At 56.5% G+C, this 22,120-nt stretch overlaps 2 protein-coding genes across 2 annotated transcripts; one reads left to right on the forward strand and one right to left on the reverse strand.

The window, feature by feature from the left end:
* Positions 1 to 1,451: 1,451 nt before the first annotated feature.
* Positions 1,452 to 2,968, reverse strand: LOC123376318 (paraneoplastic antigen Ma1 homolog). Its single transcript, XM_045028242.1, has one exon. It carries the CDS (start codon positions 2,829 to 2,831, stop codon positions 1,452 to 1,454), a length of 1,380 nt encoding a protein of 459 aa, XP_044884177.1. The 5' UTR covers positions 2,832 to 2,968.
* Positions 2,969 to 8,419: 5,451 nt separating this feature from the next.
* On the forward strand, positions 8,420 to 19,501 carry PHGDH (phosphoglycerate dehydrogenase). The gene is made up of 12 exons (XM_045028431.1): positions 8,420 to 8,650; positions 9,498 to 9,649; positions 10,976 to 11,041; positions 11,986 to 12,040; positions 12,138 to 12,236; positions 13,142 to 13,274; positions 13,842 to 13,990; positions 14,885 to 15,037; positions 15,454 to 15,586; positions 17,391 to 17,518; positions 18,068 to 18,296; positions 19,160 to 19,501. The coding sequence occupies exons 1-12, from the start codon at positions 8,513 to 8,515 to the stop codon at positions 19,312 to 19,314; spliced, it is 1,590 nt and encodes a 529-aa protein (XP_044884366.1). The 5' UTR covers positions 8,420 to 8,512; the 3' UTR covers positions 19,315 to 19,501.
* Positions 19,502 to 22,120: the final 2,619 nt, after the last annotated feature.

Genomic DNA, 22,120 nt, shown 5'->3' on the forward strand with positions numbered 1-22,120 from the left:
CCCCAGAAATCCCTTGGGGCATGCGTTCAAACTGGTAGAACCCTAACGGGCAGATGAAGGCTGTCTTCTCCTTATCCTCTTCTCCCAGAGGGATCTGGTAGTATCCACTCCGAAGATCCAACACAGAGAACCACTGGCTACCTAGCAAACAGTCCAAGGCATCTTGTACTCGAGGCATGGTGTATTGATCAACTGTAGTGCGCCTGTTTAGGGTGCGATAGTCAATACACATCCGGATTTTTCCACTCTTTTTACGAACGACCACAATGGGTGAAGCATAGGGGCTTCGGGACTCTGTAATGATACCAGCTGCGATCAGCTCTTGAAGATGATGGCGCACGTTTTCCATCTCAGAGAGGGCAATCCTCCTAGACCTCTCCCTGAAGGGTCGGGGATCTTGTAGCCTGATGTGGTGTTCCACTCCTTTGGCACATCTCACGTCCCACTCATGTAGTGAGAACATCTTGGATCTCTCACAAAGCTTTTTCCTCAGGCGATCTTTCCACTCCTCAGACAGTGGGGAGTCCCCGAAGTCAAACTTTGCAGGATCTATCATTGGAACTTCAGCTTCACACTGCAGTCTCACAATGCTTTCAGGCTCAAAGATGTCTGCAATCTTCTGCCCTGGTTTTACAAACACATCACGGCGTGTTTCATTAGCAACCAGGATAGTCACCTCCTCCTGGGCTTCAGCAGGTAGGGTTATGACTCCACTGAGAACCAGCACTCCCTCTGGGAGCCCTCCCTCGGTTGGCTGCTCTGCCACAGCTAATGTTCCCTTACTACCTTTTAGGCAGGTACTCCTGACAATCACCTCCTTTTCTGACATTGCAGGCACCACCAAAGGGACCAGGCCCGCATACCTCAGTGCTCCTACTGGGAAATCAGGCATCCCTTTTCTTGTGTCCTCAATTTTCCTGTAGGCCGCGGCACAGTGTGTGTGTATCACCAAGGTGTTCAGATATTGGTCTCCTGCTTGCTGTCTGCAGTAATCGGCAAGTATCCTAAAGAGGCTGGAGTTGGTCCCTATTAGCACGGACACATCAGAGGCTCCTTTGGGGTCAGGGCATATTAAAGCAGCAGTGTCCACCTCCTGTCTTACCCCAGCAATCTCTTCTGGGAATTCCAGGTGTACTATGACATAGCCCTGATAGGGGTATTCATCCATGCTAAGGCCACACAGGCCAAGTCCTGTCAGGGGCTGTATAGGCAGATGCCCAAGCATCTGCTGGTAGAAAGACTGGAATATGATGGTCACTTGGGATCCCATGTCAAGTACTGCTCTACATTCTGTTCCTTCAACCTTTACAGTGACCTCCGCTCGGGGTCCTATCAATCCTGGGGGGATTCGGGCCGCATGGTTCCTTCCAGGGGAGCCTCCACATCCTGCAGGCCTAGGCGGCTCCCTTCCCAGGCCCTGGGGCCGTTTCCCGACTTTCCCCAGGTGGTCCTCAGCTTTTGATATACCAACATGGGATTCTCTGCATTCTGACACCTTGCAGCAATGTGCCCACCCTGGCCACACCGGTAGCAGAAGAAGGATTGTCCTTTCCCTTGCTGACGGGTGATGCAGAGGTTCTAAACGTAGTCCTCTGGACCATGGTACCAGAGGGTTCCTTGCACCTCAAAGTCTTTGCTGAATCAAAGGTATTCTCTAGTTCAGTCACTTTCTGTGTCAGGGCCTGCACTTGCTGGATAAGTTCCTCTTGAGGATTCACTATTAGTGCCTTGGGCGTCCGCATGGATGTTGTGCCAGTTGCCTGGTGTTGCTGCACTTCCCAAACCTCGCCAGCTGCCTGCCTCTCTTCTTCCCCTCGGACCTCTTTTATCAGGCGAGAGTAACTTGGTGGATTATCTTGCCGTTCCCTTAATCGAAGGTGGAGAAGGATTGGGTTCTGATACTGAATTCCTCTCACAACCTGAGCCAATCTAGTCCGGTCCATTTGCTCAACTGCTACTGCTCCCCTCATGATGGCTCTCTGTAATAACTTCTCCAACCTCTGGATATAGGCAGAACCCTTCTCTCCCTTTTGTTGCCTTGCATTGAAGAACTTGCAATAAGCATCCTCTGAACCCTCAGTTCTCCCAAAGGCGTGATCCAGGGCCTCCAGGCAGTCCTTCACCTTGACCCCTGGGTTACCGAGCTTTAGGGTGCGAATCACATCTAGGGCTGCCCCCCTGAGACACTCTACTAGTCGCCTTCTCTTTTCAGTATCAGGCACCGCCCACTCCTGCAGCATCTCAGTGGTGTGCTCCAGCCAGGGCTCAAATGCTTCCTCCCCAGGTATTGGGGTGGGACCCCCAGAAAACAACCTCAGCTTACGATAGGGGCTTGACTCAGGGTGGGGTGGCATAACTTTCTCTAATGCTCGCCCCAAAGCCTTCACCCACTCATCAGGTGAAGGAGCAGGCTCCTGTTGTGGGGCTTCCGGCTTAAGGCCCAACAGACCTGCCATATCAGCCAAAGTTTTTCCCTCTTTCCCCAAAAAGGCCGACATTTTCTTTAAAAACTCTACATCAGGGGTAGGGGCTGGTGAGGGCTGGCTCCCAGTGGTTATTACCTTCCACTCACCATCTTCCACTGCTATCGAGCCTGGAACCTGTAGAGGGTCCACAGCCGAGGGCAGCTCACACAGTACAGCAAAAGCCCCCTCCTCCCTCACAAACATGCGCCCACGCATTTTGCGCTTACGCAGGTACTCAGTGGATGACCTTAAGGTAGGTTCTATTGAGCCCTCATCAACTGCCTCCAGCACCCCCGTTACCAGAAGACAGTTCCTGGGGTCAATATTCATCCCCTTGCACCAGTCCTCTAACAAGAGTAGGGCCATTATACAAACTCTAATCTGTTCCAAATACAACAGGTCAAAACAACAAGGTAATTTGCAGTTTTCCCAATTCAATGGATCACTCAAGATGTGCTTGCGAGGGGTACTGACCCAGGATCCCGGACGAGCCCCCAAAAATGTAACCCCTCTGCCAGGCTGAAACGATAGCAGCAAGGGCCAGGGTCAATACCTAGGGGTCCCTTCCCCACAACGTAATGCAAACCAGCTTGAGCCCCCACCCAGTGACCTGGGAAAATCTTACACACACCCCTGGGCGCCTCAAGGAGGCAATACTTCCCCTCTCGCAAGCACAGACTCTTGGTGTAGCAGAAAAGGTTTAATTACATAAGATAAACAACAACAAGCATGAAATTTGGAAAATACCTCAACTGGAGTTCATAGGTCAAACCGTGAGCAAAGACCCACCCCAGCAACTTGGGCCGTGTCCTTCTCTCTGGGCCCTTGAGTCCAGCAACCCCCCAAATCACCCACAGTCCCCAAAGTCCCACAATTCAAAAGTCTCTGTCCCGGGTCAGGCAGCCCAGAGTTCAAGAGTCTCTTTGCAGAGGTCCCCCTCCCCAGCCTAGGTAGAAAGGGGCACCTTACGTGGTTCGGGGCCAACTGCCCTGCCTCTTCGTGGGGTTCTGCTTCCACTGGTCGTCCCTGCAAACAGCTCAGCTCCGCTTACTCTGTGGGCTGCTCCACTCTGCCAGCTGCTCTGGTCCACCAGCTGTCCTGTGATCCGCTCCAGCCGTCCTCACGAGCTGCTCAGCTCCACTCACCCAGTGGCTGCACAAACTGCTGCAATCCGCTCTGCCAGTATTGCTTCAGGCTCCCCCACTCATCAGCACAGTGCTCTCAGCTCAGCAAGTCCAGCTCTTCAGTGATTTCAGCTCCACTCATTAGCACAGTGCTCTCAGCTCAGCAAGTCCAGCTCTTCAGTGATTTCAGCTCATAGTAGGGGAGCCCCAGTACCAGTGAATTCAGCTCAGTAACCTGCATCTAGATTCTTAAGGGAATCAAAAATTAACTCTGACGTTCCACAGTGGAGAGAAACAGAGGTGGAACTGGTGCTTCTGGCTCACACAAGGAGCCTGCACCACCAAGTACAGATACCTATCCCCAGCCTCTCTCCAATGGGTTTTGGAACCCATGTCCCCCGTCTAGCAAGCGCTATTCTGCTGACAATGAAACCCCCCCATCACAAGACAATTTTGTAGTTCCCCATTTACCCAATCAGGGTGACAACATTTCATTGCTCCTGCCCCAATAACAACGAAATTGGGGGTCCCACAGCTGTGAAAATAATCATCCCATGCTGCTTTGCGGTATGCTAAGTGGGGTGGGAGTGCCAATGCAAATAACCGAAACTTCTTTCCGCACTCCCCATAATTTACCAAAAGATGTCAGGGTGGGGCTCATCCTGACTCTGCTTACACTAAGGCCTGGTCTACACTAAGAAGGGGGTTCGAATTAGGGTACGCAAATTCAGCTACGTGAATAGCGTAGCTGAATTCGAAGTACCCTAATTCGAACAACTCACCCGTCCACACGCGGCGGGGTCGAACTCCGCGGCTCCCCCGTCGACTCCGCCAACTCCTTCTGCCGAGGTGGAGTACCGGAGTCGACCGCGGCGCTTCCGGAGTTCGAACTATCGCGTCTAGATCAGACGCGATAGTTCGAACTCCAAAAAGTCGAACTCTCCGCGTCGAACTGGCAGGTAAGTGTAGACGTACCCTAAGATACAGCCAGATAATCCCAGGTCCAATCCTGCTTCTGTTGGTGTCACAAGAGAAACCTGCAGTGAGTTCTCAGGGAGCCGGGGTAGGTCTCATGTATTTAGACACTGGGAGTGGCTGCTACATTGACAATCTGACAGGGGGACCTGTTTGGCCTCTGCCATCATGGCCCAAGTGTATAAACTACCAGGCATTGCTCAACAACACATGTAGCCCACCAGCCCCACTCCATAGTTGGGTGAAGAATGCCACTGCAAGAGTCTTTATCCAAAGCTGACCTAACAGCCGCGGAGACTCAGCAATTACCCCCCGCTGCGGAAGCAAGTCAGTCTGCACCCAGGGATTACCCCCTTAGGACTAGCCCTGCTGTGGACCTGCCTTTACATACTTTCTAGCAGGCACTAACAGCTAGCTCACACCAGGCTTGCAGGTAGTTACACAGCATGGGAAGGGAGGGGGGCGCAGGGCAAGTACAGCAGTAGGATCCCACGGGGTCTTTGGTCAGCAACACACGGACCGGGCCGATTCTGCAATTGTAGTTGTAAAGGCACATTTTCTGGGAAGGGAAGGCAGAACTGAAAGGGTAGCAAGACATTTACTGGGCTTGCCCTGGGAAGCCGTCTCCTCCTGTGCGCAGCAACCCTGCTCAGTGGGCAGGTTAGTTCCCGGGGATCAGTGGAGGATGGCTGGCCCGTTCTACCCTGCCCTTTGCTCGGCAGCTCTGCTCCTCGCAGCATTCCAGGGCAGCGCTGTTACACCAGTGTCCGAGACAGGCCAGCATTTCTAAACTCAATGGTCCAAAGTCCAGCTCGTTAGTCCATGTGCAGACACCTGGCTTAGTGGCCTAACTCCCATGGGGCTGCCAGTGATAGAAGCAGAAAGTGCGGCACTCAGCATTTCTGGAATCCCATCCACGTGCCCAAATACCCATGAGCTGATCTTTAGGCGCCTGCATCTGGCAACGCTGGCTTTGTTTTGCACTCCTGTCAGCCCTGCAGCCCTATACAGCTCGGGGAGAGCAAATAGGACCCCTCACAGGGCCTGTATCAGCGACAGAATTGTTAACTCAGGCCACTTACGTGACCCCATTGTCGTCAAATTCTGCCCCCAGTTACACAGCTACACCCCCACTGGAGGCAAGGGGTTGCCCCTGTGTACCTGGCAGCAGCATGCAAACTTAGATTGCAAATTCTTTGCACAGATGCACAAGCTGCTGATGGCAAGAAAACAGGATGGGAACGGGGTTGTAGCTGGGCCACAGTTTGCTCTAAACAAATGGTGACAACAGAGGTATAGGAACCCCTCACCCCCCCCTACGACCAGGAAATGGGGCAGCAGAGTTGCCAACCCCAAACATTCAATAAATCGTGAGCCAGGCTCAAAAGAATCATGAGATTGGCTTAGAAAATCATGAGATTTGAAAGTAAAGCCATTTGGAGTTCTTTCTATATTGGCCTCTGACGTTTGAGCCTCGGGCATCACATTTTCAAGCTTCTCTCTGCAACCAGCAGGGCCAGCAACTTTTTTGAAACACAAAAGCCAAGATTCACTCGCATGGCTGTGGGCTTTAAGACAAACACCAATTATTGTGTGAAACTTGCAATCAGATTCACAAGTCGGTAACACAGAGCACCCTATCTAAATATGTTTCAATTAATATACATTAAAAAAAAGACACACAGTGAGGGTTTTACAATTTGGGTCCAGATCTGATTGTTAGAAGTTGTATGGGGTAAAAAAGACACATTGCAGCCATTCAGTGGACAGATTTGAGCTCACTTTAAAAGCCATCAATAACCTACAGATGCTCCCCCGGCCCCACTCCCAAAGTGTCACTTCCCAGTGAACACAGGCTCTGATCCTGCAAATGCCTTATGCATGTGAGTAACTTTACACGTCAGCAATCCCAGGGAACAGGACTGGGCCCACTGGCTTCAAATGGGACCCACTCACTGCTTGCAGGATCAGGGCTTGGGGAAGCCAGATCTGCTCCCACTGAGGTCAGTGGGGCCCAGACCCTCCTGGGAATTACACACTTCAATGCTTTTGAGGATCTGAGCCTGGGTGTTTTACCACTGGTTTCCATTGGAGCATGACTGGACCCGACATGTAAATATACCATGTAACTGGCTGCAGTCCAGTTAAAGAAACAGAAATTTGAATCCTAATGAATAATGTTTTTGTCTGTCTGTTCATAGATTCCAAGACCAGAAGGGACCATTGTGATCAACTAATCTGAGCTCCTGTGTAACAGCCTGTTGAAAACCCTCTTTCCTCCTGGCCAGCCCTGCATGGGCCATAGGGAAGCTCACGACCTGTAGATATCAAAGAGGGCTTTGTTTGTTCCAGAGGGGTTGCTGGATGTGACTGGTAGGTCACGTCGACTTCTAACTGGGGAAGTTGGACCAAGCATGCCCTGCCCAATTGGAAGCTCATGATGGGAGATATCAGAACTGGCCTTGATTTTACAAATGGGTCAGTGGTGGTCAATGGTGGGAGGGACAAATAGAGTGACCAGATGTCTCGATTATATAGGGACAGTCCCGATTTTTGGGTCTTTTTCTTATATAGGATCCTATTACCCACCACCCCCGTCCCGATTTTTCACATTTGCTGTCTGATCACCCTAGGGACAAATCATGTGGATTCTTATCTGGAAGGCAGCGTGTTTTTCTGTGTGTAACTCACCCGTCCCAGACAAGAGTTTCCTTTGCAATGGCAGAGATGGACAAAACGCCTTTACTGCGGATTCCTTCTTGCCGTTCCTACTGCTCACAGCATTTGACCTTGTCACAAGCACCAGGAGCCAAGAACGATGACTCTTCCATGGCATGGAGGAGAAAATGGAGCTTTGGACAATCTGCTCTGCCCCTTCCATTTTTAAGGCAAGAGGCAGAGAAGGATGTCCAGCCACAAAACAGAAATTCTTAACAGCGTGCTTTGCCTCATATCACGGCAAAAGTGATTGAGAGGCACACTGGTTCCTAATCCAGAGGGACCCTGATCTCAGTTACACCCACGCACCGCTGGAGGGACACTGGTGACCTCAGTGGAGTGACTCCAGATTTACCCCAGAGTCACCAAGGACAGAATCTGGCCCCGGTTGCCAACTGTCAGATGCTTTCCCATCCCTTGAGCAGTTTTCCAACTCACTTTGCAAGAACGGGCAAGCAATGCGTGTGCGGCACTTGGAAGGGGGAGGAGTTGGCTAGTGTGAAGCTACACACCCACCCCAATGAGCTTTGCCTAAGCCCAAATCCTGCCAGGACCTGAACCCCGGCAGCTTCCAGGGGCTGGTTTTCAGCCAGAGGAACCAAGTCTCAGAAGCCTTCAGTGAGACTGAGAGTAATAACACTCCTACCATAGTGTTAGTCTCGCAGCCCTTCCATGGGAGGCTCTCTCTACAGACACAGGATGTGTAGGCCCCTGCATGGGAAGGAGACCTTATTAAACCCACTTTGCAGACAGACCAACTGAGGCCTGGGGTAGCTGAGCTGCTGGCCAGGTCCCCTAGCCTGCAGAGGCAGGCTGTCCCCACAGGGCAGCCCATCTCCAGGGGAAGGGCCCCTCCTGCGCCATGCCCCTCCCCATTTAAGGAGACAGCGTGTGGGTCCTGCTGTGCAGGGAAGCCCCAGCCCAGGTGCAGGGCACGCGGCAGGCTCCTGAGCGCTCTTATAGGTCCCCTACCGCCCGCTCCCCGGCCCGCGCCTGGATGATGCGACCGCTGCTTGCAGCGCAGCGCAGCGCCGCCTGCTGAGCTGGGGGAGGCCGGGGCGGGGGTACTGCGGAGCGGGGAGAGTGACAGCCCGGGGCGGGGGGAGGGAAGGGGAGGGGCTAGGCGGGATTAGGGAGATCTGCTGAGCTGAACACGCAGCCCCCGAATTGCTAAACGTGCAGCCGCCAGTGTCTGGCTGGCCGCAGTTCTCCGCAGCCGCTGCGCTCGCCATGGCCTTCGCCACGCTGAGCAAGGTGCTGCTCAGCGACAACCTGGACCCCTGCTGCAAGCAGCTGCTGCAGGCCGGCGGCATCCAGGTGCTGGACAAGCCCAATCTGAGCCGGGAGCAGCTGCTGGCGGAGATCCAGGTGCGGGGAGCAGGGATGGGGGCTGCCGGGGAGCTGCCTTGCTCGGTGGGGTGCAGGCTGGGCAGAGGGCGCGGGCTGCTCCCGGGTGCCAGCCGGCCCGTGCCCGGCACAGGGCCCCCCGAGTCCTGGCTGGCTCGGGCTCCGTGCAGCGCTCCCCGCCCCGCGCCTGATGCAACAGTCGCGTGTGTTTGCGCGGGGACTCGAGGGCTGGGCCGGGGTTGCCGGGCAAGAGCTGGGGCAATCGTCCAGCCAAGGGCTGCACGGACGGGGTCGGGTCCAGCCTCTGCTGGGGAGCCCTGCCTCCCCCGCACTGCCCCAGCCAGAGTCCCCCAGAGCCAGTGGGCCCCTCAGCTCCCGTGCCCAGGGTTGGGGCGAGGCATGCTCGGCTGGCAGGGGTGGGGAGAGGGGCTCCAGGAGAGAGGCAGGGCCCCAGCTTGGGGCAGAGCAGAGGCTTTGGTGTGACCAGGGGCAGGAGGAACAGGGGCTCCTACAGTCAGGACAGCCAAGGCTCCCCCCTGTTGGGACGGGTGTGTCTCTGCCCCTGGGGCAGCAAAGCCCCAGGGTGAGGGGGGCAGAGTCAGACTAGACCCATTGCTGGAACCTTGCCCAGGGACAGGATAGAGTCTCTGTCACTTTGCGTCCGGCTTGGGGCGTCTATGTCTAAACCCCCGGCTCTGGGCTGGAACACCTGGGGTGGCTCCCACGCCTGCTATACTGGGGTCAGGCTGGCTAGGGGCCCTTCTGGCCTTAAGACCCACAGCAGAGGGTGGGGGGAGCAGTGGTTTATGGAAGCTGGGGAAGGGCTCTGGCCTCCTCATCCCATCCGCTCCGGCACTCACCCCTTCAGGACTGTGATGGGCTCATCGTCCGCTCAGCGACCAAAGTGACCGCGGACGTCATCCAGGCTGCCGAGAAGCTGCAGGTGATCGGGCGGGCGGGCACCGGCGTCGACAATGTGGACGTGGAGGCAGCTACAAGAAAGGGCATCCTGGTGATGAAGTAAGAGCAGTCTGACTCCAGGACAAAGCTGCCTCTTCCCACGCAATGGCTGTGCTGGCCCTGGCAGCATGTGTCCAGTTTCTGCAGGGTCAGGGCACTTGCATGTCTGAGGTCAGCATGGCGGGGGGCATCTGAGCAGATCCAGGGTGCTCACCTGCAGATGTGTGGGCATGTGGTATCCCTCCTGCCACTCCATTACTTAGAAAAGGCTCCGGGCAATAGACAGGATTTGAAATGGGCACGGTTCCATTCCCATTCTCTCTGAGCTGGTCTTGCGGGATTCTTACAGTGGGGGGACTCGTGGTGGGCACAGGGCTCTGGGTTGGGTCCCAGAAGTTTAGCAGCGCATCTGGAGCTGATGGCGCTCCTGGATGTTTCTCCTAGAGCTGCATAACATTTTTTTGTACTTAGTTTTCTGCTGAAAAATGACCACCACTGACCACCACTGACCCAGTTTTGGGTCAAATTCAGCAAATCAATTCAGACAGAAATTGAGTGAAACTTTGAAAATGTTTCGCTTTGACTTTTGCAGTGAAGCCTTTTGACTTTCTGTTTTGAAACAACTTCTGAAATCCAGCTGAACTTGGTTAAAAAGCAAAAGTTAAAAAACCCTTGAAAATTAAATGACTAATTCATTTTTGAGTCAAACAAAATGTTTTGTTCTTCTGGGTTTTTCATGTTGTCCATCAAACCAACAGATTGGTTATTCACTCAGCTCATGCTCCAGGCCCCTCTTGCTCTGATGGGCCACTTGGGGGCGCGGGCAGTGTCCCCCAGGGCAGATCCCCTGATGTGAACAGATTGTGCAGGCCCCCAAGAACCGATCCCAGCTGCAGAGCATATGCAATGGGGCACGGGAACAGAATGAGATGCTGTTGGGGATACACAGCTACCATGGGAGTGGCAGGGGTTAGAATCGACCCAACCCAGCTGTTCAGCAGGAGGGAGAAAGTGGGGGGCAGCACGGGTGGAAGAGACTGGTGCAGCAGCTAGATGTTGCAGGCTGATGTGACAGCAGCAGACAGAGCCAGCGAAGCGTTGAGTTCTGTGCCCGGAGGCCCCTGCCATGGAGTGACAGTATAGTCAGTGCAGCCAGTTCAGAACCATCATGGCTAGGAATGTTGGCAAGTCGCATGCAGGCTGAGTATCCACAAGCAGCATCACTGGTGGCCAGAGGCCATGCTCCCATGGGGAGAGGAGCCCGGCTTTCCCAAGCCCTGGGAAAGTGACTGCAAGGAGCACTCCCAGGCCTGCCCCATGGGGCCACCAGGGCTTCCCTGTCCCCGATGTCTGTGCTAACCCCAGTGTGCTCTGCTCTGCCCTCAGCACGCCCACCGGGAACAGCCTGAGCGCAGCGGAGCTCACCTGCGGGATGATCCTGAGCCTGGCCAGGTGAGCACATCTGCCCCCCGGGGAGGGCGTTTGGGCAGCTGGTACACCCCAGCCACTGTCACTGCTTGGGAATCTCAGGAATAGCCCACAGCCCAAGTGCCCCGCACTGTGCTCCGCCACATGCTGCGCCGGCTCATCTGCACTCTGCCCCACCTACCCAGCATGTGCCTCCTCCCAATGGCCCCATCCCCCATGCCTTCAGCATCCAGCTCGCACCCCACCACTGCCCCAGAGCCTTGGACGTCCAGCTCTGACCTGCTCCAGGCACAAAGCCCGGGGCACCGGCTCCCCATCTCTTCCACTGATACATAAACCCTGTCTCCCCATCACCCCTGCCAGCACTGAGTTTCCGAACCCACTGCCCCCAGCACAGGGCCTCGGGTACCCGACTCCCACCCACTCCCTGGCACTGCCAGCCACCCTGCACAGAGCACCAAACATCCAGCAGCCACTGGCTCCCCATCCCTAGCCATGTGGCTCTGAGCTCCTCACCCAGCAAAGAGCCACAAGACTCTACCATTGATCCAGCCCCTACCTAGAGCCCTGGCACCTGACTGTCCCCTGCTCACCATCACTGCCACTGGCCCCTGACCCCAAGATGCCCAGTCATGTGCCCAGTTCCTTCCACGGCCCGCGACTCCCACACACCAGCTGGGGCTGGGTGGGAAGGAACAAAGCCACAGCCCTGTGCCCTGCGGAGCATGGACACTGGGGCATGTCGACGCCCACAAAGCACTCCTGCCCCGCCGCCTGCCCCCAATGCTCATACGCTCTGCAGAGCACTGACCCCGCTGTGGGCATGGCCTGTGCCAGGGGCACCGACACAAGGAGCCCCCCTACCAGGCCCCGCAGCCCCCTGGAAGCCCATGTGGGTTGGGGATGGCCCTGGGTGGCTCAGCCAGGGGCTGCAGGCTCTGCTGACCACTAGGCTGTTGGTGTTTCAGGCAAATCCCCCAAGCGGCTGCCTCGATGAAGGAGGGGAAGTGGGACCGCAAGAAGGTAAGAGTCCGGTGCCATCTCCGTGGCAGTGCTGGGGGTGGGGGGAATGGGCTTCCCTGGAGCCAATGGTCACAGCCGTGTCTACGTTCTGCTCTAGTTCATGGGAATGGAGCTTCACGGGAAAACCCTGGGCATCCTGGGCCTGGGCCGCATCGGGAGAGAAGTGGCCATCAGGATGCAGGCCTTCGGGATGAAGGTAAGGGGGGGAGCAGGGAAGGGAAAGGGTTAAACTGCCCAGGGGCTTGGTGAGGCCCAGGGCAGGTCATGCCCGGGGGGGTGAGCAAGGGTTAACGTGCCCCATGCTCCTCCAGTACACACAAGGAGTGGGGAGGAGGGAATTAATTCTCCCTCCAGCCAGGGGAATGGAAGAGAAAGGGTTCATCTGCTTCTCCATGCAACTGCAGCCCTTGGAGGTGCGAAGGAGGGGCCTGCCCTGTCTGTACCTGCCCGGAGCCTCTCCGGGGACCTGGGTGTTTCTTGTGCCTCAGACTGGTGTGACTACGGAGCCGTGCCCAGCCAGGAAAGGCAATGGGGGAAGCTCCCCTTAACTCTGCCCCTCGCACTCCTACGCCACAGCACAGCCAAGGGGGCATGGACAGCTGGGAAGACAGAGACTTACCCTGTTAGCCAGCAGTGTACAGTGGGAAGGCCGGGAGCACAGTGCTGAGACTGTGGGGGAAGCTCCCTGTGTCTGGCTGCCATGCGGATTCCCTGGCGAGAGCGAAGGGGCGTTTGTTACTGCGCGGAGAGGGCGCCGCTTCGGGCAGCAAAGGCAGCCTCCAGCAAGGATACAGCCATGGCTCAAGCAGGACTAGAGCCCAGCCAGCCGAGACAGGGCTCTGGGTCTGCTCAGTAAGGAGTGCCGAGTCATGGCTGCCCCTTGCCCCCCGTTCTTCCCCCTTCCGCCCCCAGGGGGGCCCTACTGTGGCCCCTCCCCCAGCCCTTTTGCCCACTGGGCTTTTTCCCTGCTGCACTTTGGGAAGAACATGGGGGCCCATCGTGAGGGCTCTTCTACTGCCCAAGGTCCCCTCCCCCAGGGGCCTGTCACCCAAAGCTGAGGAGGCCAGCTCAGGCTGTGAGAGTGACTATGGCTGTGCTTAGACCATAGGGTACGATCCCATCATCACACCTGAGGACTCTGCTGCCTTCGGTGTGCAGCAGCTGCCCTTGGAGCAGATCTGGCCCCTGTGTGACTTCATCACGGTGCACACGCCGCTCCTGCCCTCCACCACAGGTAGGGGAGCGGGGCCCAGAGCAGCCACGCCAGCCCCTGCCTCTCCCCTCTGGAGGCCATGGGATTAACAGGGGCGGGGGCCGGATGTGAAAACAGGCCTAAGGGGAGAGTCAGATACAGCCCCATGCAGAACAAGCTGGGGGGCCCAAAGCAGGAGATCTGGATAACTGTGGTCAGGGGGTGGCATGCTGGCAGAGCTGTGCCGGGGGAGGGGGCAGCAGTCAGGGGGATGGTGCATTGGCAGAGCCATGCTGGGGAGGCAGGGCTAGAATGGCAGGGGCAGCAGTCAGGAGGGTGGCATGTTGGCAGAGCCATGCCAGCCCAGTGCACAAGCTCCCATCCTCCTTCTGCCAATACGGAGCCCAGCCAGGGTGAAGGGGGGGTCCTGTCATGCTGACTGTGGGCTCGCAGCTAGGCCCTCCAAAGAGAACGCCCCAGCAGTGAGGGGAGACAGAGGCAGGGGGATGGGGATGGGATCACAGATCACTGGGAGGAGAGCCAGGCTGGCTAGCTCATTGGCAGGCTCTACCCCCCTCCACCCCCACCCCCACCGCTATCTCTCCCCAGGGTTACTGAACGACAGCACCTTTGCCAAGTGCCGGCGGGGTGTGCAGGTGGTGAACTGTGCCCGAGGGGGCATTGTGGATGAGGGGGCGCTGCTCCGGGCACTGCAGTCTGGCCAGTGTGGGGGTGCCGGCCTCGACGTCTTCACTGAGGTAGGTAAATGGGGCCCTGGGCGAAGGCGGGACCCAGAGCACGTTCCCCCATGGAACTGCCACAGCAGATGGCAGCCAAGGCCTGCTGCCCTGGGACGGGGGTGGGCGCAGAAACAGAGGGCCCATCCCAGCAGCAGGACCTCGGGCCTTGCCTGGGAGGCGCAGAGGAGCCTGCTCCTTGTTCTCCCCACGTTGCTGCCCAGGGTGGGTCACTCCATGTAATGCTCTTGTAGCTCCTTGGGGGTAGCGGGTGCAGGGCCCTGGTTCGTTCACTGGCCGTGGGCTCCACTCCACCAGGGCTTGGGGCCCTGGGCCAGCTGCTGGGTTTGATATCAGGGTTTAGCTGCTTGGAGAACATTATGTCCCAGCCCAGAGTGAGCAGCCACCCTCACTGTCACCCTGAGCCCGAGGCCTGTCGGCCTGGTCTGACTCTGCTTCCCCCTACCCAGCTGTGATGCTCACTTCCCTGCCCCCTGGCAGTCATCCCCACCATGCAGAGCCAGCCCCCCCACTCACCTGCACCCAGCTCTGGGGAGGAGCTGGGACCCAGCTTTGCCAGGCCCTCAGAAATGACCTGTCGGAAACTCTGTAACATTCCCAAACCAGCTTTAATTCTGCCCTCTGCATGGGAGTGAAGACTCCCCCACCCCGTGCAGGCCATAGGCACAGGACACCCCCCCCCCCAGTGCCAGGTGCTATGTCCCTGCTGTGTGCCAGCTGCACCATCCCCACCTGCATCAGCTGTTGGGACTGAAACACCACCCCGGCTGCTCAGCCAGCCCACATGCCAGGAGCTGTGCCCACGTCTCCACCATACTTGGCTGCAATGCCCCTTCAGGCAGGGCCACTCACCCAGAGGGCAGCTTGGGCTAACGGGACAGGCTGTGTTTGCAGGAGCCACCCCGGGACCGAACCCTGGTGAACCATCCCAATGTGATCAGCTGCCCCCACCTGGGCGCCAGCACCCGGGAAGCACAGAGTCGCTGTGGCAAAGAAATCGCCCTTCAGTTTGTGGACCTGGCCCAGGGGAAGGCACTGGCTGGCGTGGTGAGTGAGGGGGCATGGGGAGGGACGCAGGCTGTGGGTGAGGATGGGCGCTGCCTCAGCAGAGCTGCCAGCGAGCAGACAGCCCAGCCAACTGAACATCTCATGCTACCTCAGGTTCTGCCTCTGCTCCAGGACTCAGAATGTGTGTGGCCTAGGTGCTAGAGCACTGGACTGGGACTCAGGAGACCTGGGTTCAATTTCTGGCTCTGCCAGCTGGCTGACCTTGGGCAAGTCACACTGCTGTGTGCCTCACTTTCCCCATCTGTACATGAGGGTAATGCTATTGCCCTCCTCTGTAAAGTGCTGGCAGATCTCTGGATAAAAAGCACTTTACGGGAACTTGCAAGTGGTGTTCTCCCCACCCATCAGCCCACTGTGTATTCAGCCCCTTTTCCTCTTCCTCCTTCTGCCCCCAGGTAAACGGCCAGGCTCTCAGCAGCGCCTTGGAACCTCAGACCAAGCCCTGGATCGCCCTGGCTAAAGCCCTGGGTGTGCTACTGCAGACACTGGCCAGCCCAGTGAAGGGAAGCGTGCAGGTCTCCACACTGGGTGAGCTCGCAAGGCTGGGCGGCAAGGAACCCAGCTCCTCGCACAGGGTGGGACTCAGCTGGTGCTCTCGAGGAGCTGGGCAGGCAGAATGCTGGCCCTGTGTCTCTGCCCCTGTGCTGACATAGCAGTGCTGCAGAGTGGGGTGCTGTGCAGTGCCAGGGCTGCCCTGGGGGAGGCAGGACAAGGCATGTGGTAATTGAAGGTACGTCTACACTGCATTGTGGTCCCAGGCTTGGCGTTTCCAAGCCCATGCTTGAGCGTCCACCCTGCACTGTAAACCTGCATTAACAATTGCTGGAGCCAGGTCTCACCTGGCCATACTGCACTACACAGACCTCCTGGCTTGACCTGCGTCCGCACTGCAAAATGTTGGTTTTCCAATGCAATGTGTACATCCCCCTAAGGGCCCAGGCCAGGGACAAACCAGCAATATTCTGGCTGCTCACCCCCCTGTCTCCTCTTTGAGGGGGAAGAGGAGAGCTGGCTGGAAATTTTCATCAACTCGTTTTGATGGGGAAAATGCCATTTTTTGTCTAAATTAAACATTTTAAAAAAATCACTTTCAAGAAGTTCTCACATGGGGAAAATTTTTTGTTTTGTAACATTTCCAAATTTTGTTTGCTAACTTCAAACCTCTGAATGTTATTGGAGGGGGGTTTTGATTGTTATATTTGTACATCATGCACTACTGCTATGGCCCCATTGTGAAATGATGTACAAACGTAACAGTCAAAAACCCCATCCAGTAAAACTGGAAGAGGTTCGGAAGTCATGTCGTGAAACAATGCACAAACAAAACACTTCACATTCCCCAAACACTCTTCCCAAACCTGTCTGAAATTCACATTTCACGGGAAATGTTGTAAACATTTGTTTTCAGTCAGATTTGGAACAAAAATAAATTTAGAAAATGTCAAAACTTCCCGCAAAATGGAAATTGCAAATGTCCACCAGCTCTAGGGAGGAGCAGAGTGGGGCTTGGTGGGGGGCAGCTGGACCTGCCCTGGCTTCACACAGTGTGGTGAGGGAACTGCAGCAGGAAAGGGGAAGCCGGGTTGGGGAATAGTCTCCAGGAGAAATGGCAGACACCCACTTGCTTTGGGGTTATAAAACCAGGTTAGCCGAAGCTCTGAAACAGAGGCTCCCAAGCTGGGAGGCAGTGGGAGCGGGTGGACCGAGGGTGCTGGCTGCTCATTTACATTCGTTACTCTGCTCCTGTCACTTCTCCAGGGGAGCAGCTGCTGGAGCTGATGGGATGGGAGGCATAGGCACCAACTTTCCCCAGCGCCGGTGGGTGCTCGCCCCCCCCCACCCTGCCCCCATTCCAACCCCTTCCCCAAAGTCCCCGCCCCAACTCTGCCTCCTCCCTGCCCCACTTGACCCCTTCCCTAAATCCCTATCCAGGCCCTGCCTCTTCCCTTGCCTCTTACCCCGCTCCCTCCCAGCTGCATGAAACAGCTGTTCCGCGGCACAAGCCCTGGGAGCTAGGGAGAAAAGCAAGCACGTGGCGCACTCAGGGGAGGAGGCAGAGCTGAGCTGAGCGGGGAGCTACTGCACCCACCAATTTTTCCCCATGGGTGCTCCAGCCCCAGAGCACCCACAGAGTGGGCGCCTATAATGTGAGGTGATGGCGACGGGCAGGGTTGGGCTATGCAAGTGGGAGGAGAACGGCAGACTTCTTGTATTAAAACGTGGCCTCTGGCAGGAAGCAGTGGGAGGAGACTGGCATGGGATGGGGACCTACAGCGGCTGGGGCTCTGCTAGCGTGTCTCTGTGTAACCCTCGTGGCTCCCTGCGCCCCCAGGAGCGCCTTTGGAGAAGGCCGGGAGTTACCTGAGCCCTGCCGTGGCTACCGGCCTGCTAGAAGGAGCAGCACAGAAGGATGTGACCCTGGTGAACGGGCTGCTGCTGGCCCAGGAGGCTGGGCTGAAGGTACGCGGCTCGCTTGGGACCCCAGTCACACACCCAGGAGTCAGTGCACATGGAGTCCCCTCCCTGGGTCACTTCACTGGGCCCCCCCGGCATGGGGCAAACTCTCCACTGGCCTGTCTGCCAGCACCAGAGCCCAGCTCTGTTTCATCACATCCCCCAGCAGACACTCCCTGTCCCTGCACTAGCAGGGCACCCCCCTACCCCTTACACGTAGGCAGGGACACCTGGCATCTGCTGGATGGTCTCCTCCTGTAGGACCCCTAGAGGGGGCCCTGACAAGCCCCAGCCCATGGCTAGCACCAGCTGGGTGTTCTCTGGCCTGCAGCCCCCGCAGAGGGTGAGAGGGGAAGGATGGCCCAGTAGTTAGGGCTCCAGAGACCCAGGTTCAAATCCCTGCACTGCCACAGACTCCCTGGGAGACCATGGGCAAGTCACTTTGCCTCCTTGTGTGTTGATTCCCAGCTGGGGTAGCTGTACCTCCCGGGGGGGTAGAAGTACCATTGTTATGGCATGGGGCTGCTGAGCTGTCATCTCCCCTCTCTCCTTCAGGTCACGGCCACTCATAGCAACGTGGTGCCCGAGCTGTACAGCAGTGACAGCCTCCTGCAGGTCACCTTGCAGGGGACCCCCTCCAGGCTAGTGGGCTCGGTCCAAGGCAGCACCCCCATCCTGCAGGAGCTCAACGGAGCCAACTTCAAGCAGCCAGTTCCTCTCACCGGCCACCTGCTGCTCTACAGAGCCAAAGCTGCCACCGCCAGCACACTGCCCATAGTGATTGGTGAGGAAAGAGTCCCCCAGCCTGCCTGTGCCACCCCCAGTCCACAAGTTACAGCTAGGCCCTGAATATCCCACCTCACCAAGGGGAGGGCTGAGGTCCCACCCTCGCTGCTGCTGCTTCTCTGGGGCCAGCGGTGTGCAGGGCTGAGTTAAGAGGCTGCAGGGCTCCAAGCAGCAGTCGGAGTTACCGGGGGCAGCGGGGTGCCCTAGTAGGGAGTCCTGGCTCAGACAGAGCCTCAGTCCTGAGAAGCAGGAAGGTAGGGGCTGCAGGTCCGTGATCTGCCTGCACCAGTGATGGGCTCCCGGTCTCTTGGACCCCACGGTGCCCTCCTCATCCAGGGCACTCGGTTGGCAAGATACAGGGAAGAGGGTGCAGTGGGGGGATTGCAGGGGAGTTCCTGGCAGTTGTTTGGGAATGGCAGGGGGAGGGTCAGGGGTTGTGAGCAGACATCCTACGGATGTAACGAGGCCACGTGCCTCTGGCAGGCAATGGTTGCAGCAGGGGGTGGGGGAGCGACAGGGAAGGCAGAGGCTGGGTGTTGCTTTGCCATTAAATATTCCCTGCCCCTGAAACAGGTTTGACAGACGATGAGCCTGGTGGCCCAGAGGACCTGTCTGCACCAGCCTGGGCTGCTTGGTCATGCTGGCTACAGGGCGGGCTGAGTTTTCCATTGAGGGAAGGCCCAAGGGCTGTCAGCCTCACAGCCACAAGGGACTGCTGCTCTCAGCCTCGTCCTGTCCCCGCAGGGATGTTCAGTGGGGCGCTAAGTCGCGGCAGGGCAGAGCCAAGGGGTGTGTTGCAGCTGGGTGCACTCGCCCCAGCAGGCGCACAGCGTGAGTGCTCTGTGCTGTTCCCATCTGCAGGGCTGCTGGGGAAGGCTCAGGTACAGCTCCAGTCCTACCACAGCTCCTGTGCTGTGGCGGGAGAACAGTGGAGCATCTTGGGAATCTCTTCGGCGGTCGGGGCCCTCGGTGACGTGAAGCAGCATGTGACAGAGGTCTTCCAGCTCACGCTCTAGTCCTTTACAGCGAGCTCGCAGCTGCTTGCCAGGGGAGCTGTTCTCCCAGCAAAGCCAGGCCAGGTTCAAGACCAGCATGCAACCTCTCCCCTGGCAGCACTGCCAGCCAGCAAGCTCAGCAGGGGCTGGGCACACCGTTGGTTGTCGTTAGGAAATCCAAGCACAGTCAATACAGCGTTTGGGAGGAGAGCGTGTGCATGTGTCTTGTGTTCGGTGTCCCGCGGCGGCCCAGGGCGGGGTGGGGAGAAGAGGGCACAGGGTATGCTTGGGATGAAGCAGGAGTTTGCCCACAGCGGGGAGAAGGTTTTTGCTCGCTCCTATTCCCCTGGCAAGATCACTGTTGCCCATGGCGCAGGCCAGCACTTTACAGCCCTGCCTTGGCAGCACAGACTCCAACCCCTCTCCAGCTGCTCAGATACACCCAAAGGAGAGGGGCCAAGGACACCTCCAGCCTTGGCCCCCAGCCCCTGGATGGGGGACTGTAAAAGGGACAGCTGCCTCCCAAGTGACCCCTTCTTGCCTGGGGTCCCTATAGAGCAGCCCTGCCTCAGTTTACCCTCTGCAGGGCTCCTTAAATAAACCCCAGGCCTCAGCTACATTCCCCTCTGGGTCTAATTGGTTTATATAGAATTCGTACCACTACTCAGTGCTGGGGCTTCCCAAGCTTCCAGCTGCACCCTAGTTCTTCCTTGCATTTGGCAAACCCCTACGTGGCTGGAGTCTGATGTCACACACATTCCTGCAGCCTTCTGCTCTCTGCTGCTGGCTGGCTGCTGTATAGGCCAGGTGCCTTGTCTTAAGCCCAGTTGGACAGCATGTACTCAGCCACAGGTTCACTGGACACCACTCCCGTGCCCTCTTAAAGGGACCAGTCAGCCGGTGACAAGAATTCAGCTACCAGTCCAAAACAGGAACAGATGCTTTGCTGGAGTGACCTGCCATCCTTTGCAACACCTCTGCCCATGCCGTTGCTGAGCTGTAGTTTGGTTCAGACACTCCGTAAGTCAGACTCCTGTGCCAGTTTTCTTCAAAAGTGGTTTGGCTAGAGATCTGGTTGAGGTTTAAAAACCAAGCCCTGTTTGAAGTCCAGGTGAGGCTGGCTAGAAGTGCTTGTTCATATTACAACCTGAGCTGGAGCTAGGGTGACCAGACAGTAAGTGTGAAAAATCGGGACAGGGGGTGGGGGGTAATAGGAGCCTATATAAGAAAAAGACCCAAAAATCGGGACTGTCCCTATAAAATCGGGACATCTGGTCACCCTAGCTGGAGCAAGAGCCCCAGTTAAAGTTACAGAAACTGTTTCTGTTAGAATCCTATTTGCATGTCTTTGTGCTTTTTGCAGTGCTCATGTTTTGGGGCTGAAATATTCTAGACTTGATCTCAGGGCCAGGCTTGACTGTAGAAGACTAACCTACATCTCTCCAGCCATATTCAGGTTAAGAAGCGGGGAGCTGGCAGAGGTGAAAGTAAGCCGGTACAGTAGGGCGTGCCAGTACGCCCTGCCAGACCAGACTGGGGCTCCCTGCAGTGGCCAGAGCCCAGGGCCCTTTAAATCACCCCTGAGGCCCCAGCCGCCTCTGCAGCTGGTAGCTCTGGGGGTGATTTAAAGGGCCTGGGTATTTAAAGGCCACGCCTCTTCTGGTTGAAGCCACACTTCTTCCGGTTGAGGCCACATCCCCTGCTCAGGACTCCAGCGTTCCAGTCCGTCCTTTACTTTCACCCCTGGGAGTGGGGAAAAAAGTTTTGCCCATTTTTAACATGGTGAGAGGGCCATGGCACCTCCTCTCTCTCCCCCCAAGAGAGATGGCGCAGAAACAGGTGGCCCTTTCCATAGCAAATTTGTCACACAGCTCTTTCATGTCAAGCCCACTCTTTGCTGGACTTCAGCATATTCTACTGTAAAATGAGAGTTTGGCCCATTAGGAAACCTAGCGAGTGCATCTACTGCAGAACACATGCATAAGGTGATCTGCAAGAGGGGCTGAGCCCTCTTCTTCTCTCTCTATAGAGAAGGCCTGACAGTGTTTCTGCCTCTCCCATCCCTAAAAAGGGGGAGGGGGCATTCTGCAGAGGTGCACTTTTTTGTGTATTAGACTGCAAGGAGGAGCAAGCCTGCACAAGCCCTAGAGTTTAAGCTGTCTAACATTTTCCATTATACCTCTTGTTTTCATTTGTTTATAACATCATCAAACTAACCCCTCAGGCTGAAATTTCCCCAGCTGGTCACTGCCATTGGTGGTTTGTTTTTTTCTCAAAAAAAAATGTCATCCTTTCAGAATTAGGTTTAAAAATCTTCCCATTTCCTCTTAATATCTGTAGAAGTTTTAAACCCCCTTAAGCATCACCATCCCTTGGTGGAGGAGCATGACAGTTGGGCCAGGGGCTAATCATGCACTCAGGAGCTGCTTCATATCCTCAAGAACAGCTGTGATCAAGTTAGAGGCTGCAGAAATTTACCATTTGCACATGCTCAGTAGAACTTGCTAGACACTTGCTCTTAGTTTCCTGGGCATTCTAAGTGCACTGAGCTGGCTCCCAAGCCCTACTGAGCTTCCTGCATCATTACCAAGCAGCTGCACAGATAAGTGCAGCATTATTTTTCCACCATCAACATATCCTTTGGCTGAGGGAAAGGGGGGCAGGGTTGTGAGCCTGGAGAAGACTGAGTTCTAATCGCAGCTCTTCCCAGGACTGGAATTAGCTGTGTGCACTGCACCGCCCAGCCCTGATTACAGAGCAAGATCTCCTAGTGCTAGCTGAAGTGACAGGGCAGGAACATTCTGCTCCATACCCATTTTGCAAGCCT

The sequence above is a fragment of the Mauremys mutica genome, chromosome 8, assembly GCF_020497125.1.
Source record: "Mauremys mutica isolate MM-2020 ecotype Southern chromosome 8, ASM2049712v1, whole genome shotgun sequence".
In the NCBI taxonomy this organism is placed as follows: domain Eukaryota; kingdom Metazoa; phylum Chordata; order Testudines; family Geoemydidae; genus Mauremys; species Mauremys mutica.